Genomic DNA, 10,901 nt, shown 5'->3' on the forward strand with positions numbered 1-10,901 from the left:
TACTACTACTACAGTACTACTACTACTCTACTACTACTACTACTACTACTACTACTACTGCTACTACTACTACTACTACTACTACTACTACTACTACTACTACTACTACTACTACTATTAACACTACTACTACTACGACTGCTATTTTATATATTGCTTTAGTAAATATACTACTATTACGACTGCCACTGTTACTATTGGTTACCTTCGTAATTTTAGATTGATAAATGTACTGCTCTTTGCTACTTGGCAAGTACTTTCGCTGCTTTTGCTGCTGCTGCTGGTGGCGATGGTACTTTTTTTGATGCTGTCGGCTTCACTATTTTTTCCCTGTCATCAGTTCTTTTCTTCAATAATCATTGAGACTTTCTTATAAAACCCTTATCTCCAGAGGTAGGCATGGACGGGGAGGTCCTTGTAATTCACAATGTGACCGAGATTGTGGTGGGAGTTATGAGTGTGTGGCATACAATGGGGTGCAACCAGCCGCCACCCGAGTCATTGATGTCTCTGTAAGAAGTAAGTATGTTTGTTGTTATTATTTCTTTAATGAATATGGGAATTTCGGCAAAAATACATTTTTGTTAACCCTCACATCGTGCCTATTAGTTATCGTGTAAAATATCGTAAAATTGAGCGTCCTTAGTTTTCAAACAAGAAACATGTCTTTGTATTCTCCCTCGCTCTCATTTTATTGGAATGGCATGTGTCAATAGAAGATTACAAATATCGAGAATCATGTAAAAAGAGGAGTCACTGCGGTTTACGACATTCAAGAAAATAACTAATGAACACGAATTTGAGGTTAACCAAACATTACTTTTCCCGGAATTTAATTGATAAAAAGTATTCTTCATAGTATATGTAGGAATTTGTTAATGTATTTTTATATCAATTGTTAAAACCAAAGTTGATTCAGATAAATAAAATGTATATAAAAATATTTATTTAGCGCATTTTCACGGATTGACGACCGTGCTCAAGTTGCTTCACAATATTTCATTAATGTTCCCTAGCATGCCAAATGGAACCATATTTCATTTCAAACAGTGCAGCAGCTGATTCTAATAGTCCCACAATACTATGTTATGATGATCTATCCAGGACGCAATTGTGTACGGTCACGAACCCTCCCGGAAGCTTCGTCACAACCCAACGTTCAACTGCGTGCTCTGCGGTTTAGGGCTCTTGGCCACAACGATAACATGTAGGACAGGTGGCAAAGTTCCCACTGATGAAATGAGTGTGCCGTGCTAGTCCCCTGTTAGGCGTCCTTTTAGTACTTATACTCTTACATTATCCGTCACTACTTTTGATCAGGTACTTCTTCAACCCCAGTCCAGTTAAGTAATATATAAATATGCCTTATTACTACCACTACTACTGATATTAAAATATCACATACAGCCTTTGTAAGACCGGGTTGACTTTGTCTGAGATTGTTGTCTTGTTTTTAAAATAAAGCACGGTTTGCATTCAGAACTTTTAGTATCGATTATTTTAAAGAGCAAACAAAACCACAAGTCATGTTATTGAAGTGAGGCCCATCTTTAATTGCATAAAACTGAGAGTAGTAAACTGAATTTATTAAGTAACACAGTGGCCGAATGCACTCACTGTAAACGATTTTGTAGAAAATGGTAGGACAAATGTGGCGTTCTTTGAAAAAAAAACAGATTAAGACCTTCTCAATAATAATAGGAACACCCCAAAGACAAGATAAAACAGTTGATTCATATTCTACTTTGTTATCCAAATTTGTTTTCTTTTTCAATAACATGGTGAAATTTTGAATGTTTCAAAAAATTCCCCAGTAAATTAAGAAGAAACAGATTTGTTTGACTATTTCTAAAATTAGGATCGCCCTTGAAAGGTTGAAATGTTTTCTAAATTGTCTATGACTATAAGCTTTGCCATTTTCGAAGGTCCTAAGCTTAAGAGTGTTTGCCAAGATGAAGCAATAACACATAAACTATGTATGCTGTTTTACTTTGTTGGTAGGAACCTAAAAGAAATTTTCATTCCGAGATAAAACTTGCGCATTGAGTTCCTGTTCGGTTCGGCAACTAAAATCGAGTGAGTTGCACTCAATTCGCAACGATAAAACAAGAAACCAACTGAGAGGATTTAATGTCAAATGGAGGGCAAGACAAACAGAAGAGGAAATTGAACGCATCAGTTTACAGCCTAAGACAGTTACCAATGAGAGCGATCTATATTCACGTTTTCGTCCAACCGAGTCATCAATCACATGATTTGTTGATGTACAACGATTGGATATTTCTTAACAAATGTAAACACGCTACTTTATGAAAGTTGTAAAACATACCCGTGTGTCAAGCTGAACAAAATGACTAATAATGAGAGATTTCAAAAGCTGTGAATACGTTTCACTATTTGCATCACTTTGGGCACATTTTGCAATGTGACCAATGACATCGAGCACATGGAAAGGGAATATAGATCATGTCAATTCAATTTTAAATCTGTTGGTCGATCGGTTTTATTCTGTATCGAAGATCTGAGATCATTGTTGGTGAAATTCTCCCCAAGTTTCCAGAGATGTTTCCGGGGAATAATGTTGAGATTATTATTCATAATGAGTTCGTATTGTCCCATGACATCATATGTATAAATATATATATAAGAACTATGCGCTCAGGACTGACAGATGACCTTCAGGCCATGGACGATGCTCGAAAAACAGCAGTAATTGATCGTGAACTTAACAGATTGAACATCGACATAGCAGCCTTGCAGGAAACGCGACTCCCAGAGAGGGGATCCCTGAAGGAGAAACACTTTACATTCTTCTGGCAAGGAAAAGGCACAGAAGACGTGAGGGAGCACGGTGTTGTATTTGCAGTACGCCATACATTGCTTCCTATGATCGAACCGCCAACTGACGGCACAGAGAGAATTTTAAAGCTGCGCCTGTCATCCATGCCTGGCTCGGTGAACCTTGTTTGCGTCTACGCCCCAACACTGCAAGCTTTGGTTGAAGTAAAGGACCAATTCTATGAGTCATTAGACGCCATTGTCAACAATATCCCAGAAGTGGAGCACATCTACCTTCTTGGCGACTTCAACGCGCGAGTTGGTGCTGACAAAGAATCATGGCCAACCGTTTTGGGGCACCACGGCATAGGAAAAATGAATTAAAATGGTCAGAGGCTTCTTGAACTCTGCTGCTATCGCACCTATTTTCAGAACAAGGCATGTCACAAGGTGTCATGGAGACATCCAAGGTCAAAACACTGGCATCAGCTGGACATGATCATTACTAAGCGCGATTCTCTTAACAATGTTTGTAACACCAGGTCCTATCAAAGCGCAGATTGCGACACTGATCACTCTTTGGTTGCCACAAGGGTGAAACTGACACCAAAGAAACTTCATCACTCAAAGAGAAAGGGCCAGCCCAGGATCAACATCAGCAAGACAGCTTACCGGGAAAAGAATATAGAGTTCAACGAGCAACTTGAGAAGATTCTCAACACAGCTCATAGAGAAGCAGAACAAAACGCACAGGACAGCTGGAACTCTCTTAGAAACGCCATTTACAGCACTGCAGTTCTGACATACGGCAAAAAGGGGCGCAAGAGCAATGATTGGTTTGAAGCCAGAATTACTGAGATGGAGCCAGTCATTGATGCCAAGCGCAGCGCACTTGTCAGCTATAAACATAAACCGAGTCAGAGGAACCTGCAGGCGCTGCGAGCTGCACGCAGCAGAGCACAGCAAACAGCACGACGTTGCGCCAATGACTACTGGCTTCAGTTGTCGGACAACATCCAGCAAGCGTCTGAAAGTGGCAACATAAGGGCCATGTATGAGGGCATCAAACAGGCGACAGGCAAATCTACAAAGAAAACTGCACCTATTAAATCCAAGACAGGGGAAGCCGTCACTGACAAGGACAAGCAGATGGGTAGATGGGTAGAGCACTACTTGGAACTCTACGCCAGAGAAAACACTGTCACCCAAAAAGCGTTAGACGCAATTGAAGAACTGCCAGTACTGGAAGAACTAGACGCAGAACCAATCATGGAGGAGCTCAGCAAAGCAATCGATGCTCTGGCCTGTGGCAGAGCACCCGGTGACGACAGCATTCCACCCGAAATCATCAAATGTGGAAAGCCAGCCCTCTTGGAACCACTACATAAACTCCTGTGTCTTTGCTGGAGAGAAGGCAAGGTACCCCAGGATATGCGTGATGCCAAGATTATCACCCTCTACAAAAACAAGGGAGACCGTAGCGACTGTAATAACTATAGGGGAATCTCTCTACTGAGCATTGTGGGTAAAGTCTTTGCGCGCGTTGTCCTCGCTCGACTGCAAGTCCTCGCCGAACGTATCTACCCAGAGTCGCAGTGTGGCTTCAGAGCAAGAGGTCGACAGTGGACATGATCTTCTCAGTACGTCAACTTCAGGAGAAATGCAGAGAACAGCAGATGCCCCTCTACATTGCATTTATTGACCTGACAAAGGCATTTGACCTTGTTAGCAGGAAGGGCCTTTTCCAGCTGCTAAAGAAGATTGGCTGTCCTCCTCAGCAGCTTAGCATCATTGCCTCCTTCCACGACGACATGAAGGGCACCATTAGCTACGACGGTGGAGCCTATGAACCCTTCCCCATGCGCAGCGGCGTGAAACAAGGCTGTGTCCTCGCACCGACTTTGTTTGGTATATTTTTCTCCTTACTGCTGAAGTTCGCATTCAAAGAGTCCCAGAAGGAGTCCACTTACACACCAGAAGTGATGGGAAGCTGTTCAATCTGGCACGGCTGAGAGCAAAGACCAAGGTCCGCACAGTCCTCATAAGGGAAATGCTATTTGCAGATGATGCAGCTCTATGCGCGCATACCGAGGAAGACCTTCAGCGGCTGATGGACAGGTTTTCCCACGCATGCAGGGAATTCGGCTGACGATCAGCATCAAGAAAACAAATGTAATGTGTCAGGATGTCCCCTCTATACCAGCAATTTACATAGACAACGAGGAGCTAGAAGTCACTGATCACTTCACATACCTGGGCACAACCATCACCAGCAACCTCTCACTTGATGCAGAATTAGACAAGCGCAACGCCAAAGCTGCCGCTGTCATGGCACAACTGAGCAAGAGAGTGTGGACCAACAACCAACTCACTTTGAACACCAAACTCAGAGTATACCAGGCATGTGTACTCAGTAGCCTACTGTATGGCAGTGAATCCTGGACAACATATGCCAGACAGGAGAACCGCCTGGAAAACTTCCACATTCGCTGTCTACGACGAACTCTCGGCATCAGGTGGCAGGACAGACTCAATAACAATGCAGTGCTAGAAACAGCTAACTTCCTCAGTATGCATCTCATGCTCTGCCAGCGACGTTTGCGATGGCTTGGTCACGTACACAGGATGGACAATGGACGCATACCCAAAGACATCATGTACGGTGAACTAGCTTCTGGACGGCGACCAACTGGCCGTCCAGCTCTGCGCTTCTATGATGTCTGCAAACGAGACATGAAATTGACAGGCATCGACTCAAACACCTGGGAGTCGCGTGCTGACGACCGCAGCGGCTGGAGATATGCGGTAATGGAGGGAGTGAAGAGAGGTGAGGAGAGGAGAAAGACGAAGTTTAAGGAGAGGAGAGCAAGGAGGAAAGAGAGGCAGCAGATCCAAATACCAAACGCACAGTCAAACTATGTGTGCAACAACTGCGGTAGAGACTGCCATGCAAGGATTGGTCTGCTGAGTCACACCCGTCGTTGCTGTCAACAAGACTGATGAGACTAAAGTCATACAGGGCGCAAACCATCGTCTCTCGAGACGGAAGGATGCCTACTACTATATATATATATATATATATATATATATATATATATATATATATATATATATATATATATATATATATATATATATTTAATGGTTTGAATTTTCCGCTTCTCCAAATGTCTCGTTGTTAATTAATATAATACATTCCTTTTAATACAATATTTGCCACAGGATCACTGTACCTATCTTTATGAATGTTAAAATTTGTAACAGCTGAAAAAAGGAAAGATTTTGATTTCCAAACAAGACAAACATACGAAATTTTAAGAAATATCTTTTTTTAATTTTTACAAGAGTTATCGGACTGAGGGAGCGGGGGGGGGGGGAAGCTCAGTTGGTAGGGCAGTCTTTTCGCACGTAAAGGGACCGATCCGATCCCGAGTGAAGTCGATGTGGTTTCTGCCCTATCCCTCCTCTGTTTAACCAGTTGCGATAGGATAGCTAGATCTATTAGACCTGATGGAAAGTACTTTGGGAGGGACTAGCGTCAAATCCAAAGGATAGTAAGTAATTGCTTTTGTCCGTTTCACGCTATAGAAACCAGATAAACTCCGGCTTATGGGTCTTATTTCTCTGAAGGACAACTGTTTTAATACTTTACCGGGCTAGTTTTTCTTATGGACGCCAGTAATTCTTTGTCTGTCGATTACACAATAAGCACCACATCGACCGGATGTAAGTAATCTGCCTCACAGTTACAAAACACTTAACACATTTAATACAAAACAACTAAGAATCATGATTAACAGCCATTATCCTCCACAAATTAAAAACAATCCACGTAATACAAATACAACGAAACACGACATTCAACGTAAGTACCTACATATAATAAGAACACGTAGACGACTGTGAGGACAAGAAGAGACAATATTCAAGGCAATTGAGACGCCATACCTTTCATTTCCAGTCTTGGGTTTTATAAAATCAATATTAGAATGAACATAAAAAGCCCAGGATGCAACTTTGTCTTACTCTCATTATGTTATGACCGTATTGTGTCTTGGTCTTTTATAAATCTTACTTTGCGCTACTGTCTTTATGCAGAGCTTTTACCATTCAGATTATTATGTCTGGCGATTTATATGAATAGAGGATGGATAACATTGTTTCCCTATGGTTGATGTAAAAGGCCATTTAGAAATCCACAACATGTCGCAATGGTTGTATTTGTAAATAATCGTCAACTTCTAAATAAAGACGCTTTATTTATTAAGATGATATCCATTGCAGTTTTCATATAATTTAGAATAATTGTGATACCAAATATTGTGCTTGATATAGAACTAAGGCAGAAACTTCGACAATCTGACCAATTACTGAATCTCCTTCTTTTTAAGGAGGAATATTGTTAAATTTTCTAATCTTCAAGTATTTCTTCTTCATTGTCCTATATTATGTTGCAAAGTTTATTCAACAACATCAAAAGCACAAGTTGCAGAGAGAGAGAGAGAGAGAGAGAGAGAGAGAGAGAGAGAGAGAGAGAGGGGTGGTAGGAGGGGAAGGGTATGAAAAATGCAAACTACTTTCAAAAACTCTACAATCACGTGAGGAATTGGGAAACAATGCATGCGCTTGTGAATAATAGGCAATTTCAAGTATGTACTCATCACATGAAAAGAGTGCTTTACACACATTTTGTAGAAAACCGGAAATGTTGAATGACTTGGCAATTGACTGTCTGGATGGTTGTAGCGCAAACTATCTTTACGTCTAATTAATGTGCACTGTCGCATTAAAAATAAGGTTTCTACATATGATAAGCCTACTGTCAAATAATATAAATCTACAAATCCAAAATGCTCTGAAATAAGGCTGCATAAAAAAGCATTTTCTTATAATACAACGATCTTAATGCAATTAAGATGTGTTTTTGAAAATGATCACTCCATGGAACAAAATAATTCGATAATTCATATAGCAATATTGAACATTTATATTGAGCAATATCAACAAAACGTGCTCAAAGCGTTTTACATGGAATCTTTAAGGGTATGAGGGTACAACTAAAATCTACCCTTAACACTTATTGATGAAACTTATTGTACTTGATATCAATTGGCGTAGGATTTAAAAATAAAAAAATATACATTGAAAAAAATCATCCGTTTCCATGGAAACCAAAATTGATTTGCGGCCAACTTGATTTTTTTAAAGACAAAGACTCAAACACTAAGGCTTCTATTGAAGAGAAGAGGGCCTAGGCAGCCTAGAATTTGGTGACATATTCATTAATCCTTCCGGATGGCTGGACACATTGTCTTATCGTTGTCCTGGGCGAGACATCTGACAACTCTCCAATTAGGATACTGCTACTGGTATCGACTGCTGATCGTGGCGACTAGTACAAGTTGGATTAAAAACTAGGAGATTCCCTGTAAAGATGATTTTAAATGCACTACATAAGGACAGAAAAGAGTTATTGAAAATACAAGCAATGATATACTTAATTGCGAAAGATGAGTACGCGGACTATTCAACGTAGGGGATATGAGTCAGTCGGTAATGTTAAAAACGAACAATTGTATGCTTTCATGAGTTTTTCCATAATAGTCGAAGAGAGCACTAATCACTCACAAAATATTATTTGGTATTGATATCCAAGGAAATCACTCATTGATCGTGTAACAAAAGTGTATCTTTTTATTTTTTTTTTTTTTGGGGGGGGGGGGGTTGTTTGTCGTCTGTTATTCAATTTAGCTTGAGCCAAACAGTTCATACGGTGCGTCATTTCTGGGTTTTCTGCGTTTTTATTTTTAAAATTATAATGTATTAAAGTCAAAACATGATCAGATGTATAATGTTTTTCTCCTCTGGATACACTTTTATGCTCGTCGGAGAAGTATTTTATAAGGGCGAACAACCGAGCAATACATGACTTGCTTTGCTGTCAAGCCACAAATGATAATTGTTCCATCTCTGACATTCAAACCAATTGTAAATCACTTATTCTGCCTTAACTTTGGACAAAACAAAAAAGGGTCGAATTTATACGCACACGTTCCAATCATGGCGGCCATGTTGTTTGACCCCGTTAAAACTGAAGTAGATTTTTACGGTCGAAGGTGTAATGTTTTTAAAACAATTGTACAGGAATACCCACTACTTGTTGTTTATAGATTGACAAAATACACACAATCATTAGTCCCAAAACAACCGAGCAATACGTGACTTGCTTTGCTGTCAAGCCACAAATGATAACTGTTCCATTTCTGACATTCAAACCAATTGTAAATCACTTATTCTGCCTTAACTTTGGACAAAACAAAAAGGGTCGAATTTATACGCACACGTTCCACTCATGGCGGCCATGTTGTTTGACCCGTTAAAACTGAAGTAGATTTTTACGGTCGAAGGTGTAATGTTTTTAAAACAATTGTACAGGAATACCCACTACTTGTTGTTTATAGATTGACAAAATACACACAATCATTAGTCCCAAAACAACGAGCAATACGTGACTTGCTTTGCTGTCAAGCCACAAATGATAACTGTGCCATCTCTGACATTCAAACCAATTTAAATCACTTATTCTGACTTAACTTTGGACAAAACAATGTCAAATTTTGGATAGTAGAAGCTATGCTTTGAATATTTTGTAAAATTTTGATTGAACAACATGTGGCTTTGATGCTGAACGATGTTAAGTTTGGTCAGAATATAATTATTTACTTGTTTTTGCAAAGATGAGATTCATTCTAATCATTCGATATTTCATGGACGAGTTTTTCAGCCAAAGACGTTGAGATGGTCACTTGGCTATACAAGAATCTACTTGTTTTTTCCATAGTACAGCAGTCCCAGTATTCATATCCCTTACCTTTGTGTGTATTCCTCAGTGCCTTCCAAGATCATAGAAAGCTTGTCCACTCGTAATGTCACTACCAAGGAAGGGGAGGAAGTAACATTGGTCTGTAAGGCAACTGGGTTCCCACAACCTACTGTCACGTGGTTTAAGTTGGTCAAGACGGAGAAAGGGATGACAAACAAAGTGAGTTGTGTCCAGGCTCAAGGCGTAAAATATTTTTACAACACTTTTCAATCACCTACATTCAGCGTTGCCAGTGTTTACCTATAATGATATGAACAACACAACAGTTTTAAATAAATGATCAAATATGTAAATCTTCTAATTTGAAGAGTAAAAGACACACCCAGCTAGTTAAGTCACCATTCCCCCTGGTGTTAAACAGCTTTGTTCTAATATAAAAATGTTCTAGCACCATTAAGGGTGCATGTAATGAATTAACATACAGGCAAAGAATGGAGAACTGCTGAAGGAAGTTGACAACTTCAAGTTCCTAGGAGGTTGGACCCAATGCAGTTACTCTTATATCTCTGTCAGGAAAGCATTGGCTTGGAGTGCCTGTCACAAACTCATAAAAATTTGGAGTTCAAACCTACAGAGGGAAATAAAGAAGAGACTGCTCCTGGCAACGGTAGAGTCAGTGCTTCTATATGGAGCAGCGACATGGTCTCTAACAAAAGCCCTTGAGAAGCAACTGGACGGCTGCTACACCCGTGTGCTGCGGATGGCCTTCAATGTAAGCTGGAAAAAGCACATATCAAATGAAGAGCTCTACAGTGACCTCCCCCCAGTAACCTCGAAGGTACAAAAGAGAAGACTGAGACTTGCGGGTCACTGGTGGAGACACAAGGAGGAGATTGCAAGCAGTCTTGTGCTATGGGAACCACCTGAGAGAACCAGAAGCAGAGGCAAGCAGAATAAAACTTACATTGACTGTCTGCTAGATGACACAGGAATGGACAACACCCGGGAGCTGCGTACGCTTATGGAGGACAGGACAGAATGGTGAAGACGTGGCTCATGTTGGGCGCCCAAAGGGGCGGCCTAAGTAAGTAAGTAATGAATTATGTCTTAATGTACGTAGGTCCATTACCAGCGGCTGAATTAATTGTAAATCGTCTAGACAAACGAATTTCCACAAATCTGAAGGATAAAATGTGTACAACAGCTGTAAGACCATCAATGTTATATGGACTAGAGACAGCAGCTACAACAAAGAAACAAGATAAAGAAGTTGAGGTGGCAGAAATGAGGACGTTGAGAT

General features: G+C 40.3%; 1 protein-coding gene across 1 annotated transcript in view; it reads left to right on the forward strand.

Moving 5' to 3' along the window:
* Positions 1–9,907, forward strand: part of LOC144966672 (limbic system-associated membrane protein-like) — an 11,895-nt gene extending 1,988 nt beyond the window's left edge. The window contains exons 3-4 of the mRNA XM_078903428.1: positions 392–519; positions 9,669–9,907. Of these exons, the coding sequence (XP_078759554.1) occupies positions 392–519; positions 9,669–9,907 (367 nt within the window). The remainder of the gene's footprint in view (positions 1–391; positions 520–9,668) is intronic.
* Positions 9,908–10,901: the final 994 nt, after the last annotated feature.

This window comes from Berghia stephanieae, chromosome 2, assembly GCF_034508935.2.
Source record: "Berghia stephanieae isolate SIO BIC M18660-M18661 chromosome 2, UCSD_Bste_1.3, whole genome shotgun sequence".
Taxonomy (NCBI): Eukaryota; Metazoa; Mollusca; class Gastropoda; order Nudibranchia; family Aeolidiidae; genus Berghia; species Berghia stephanieae.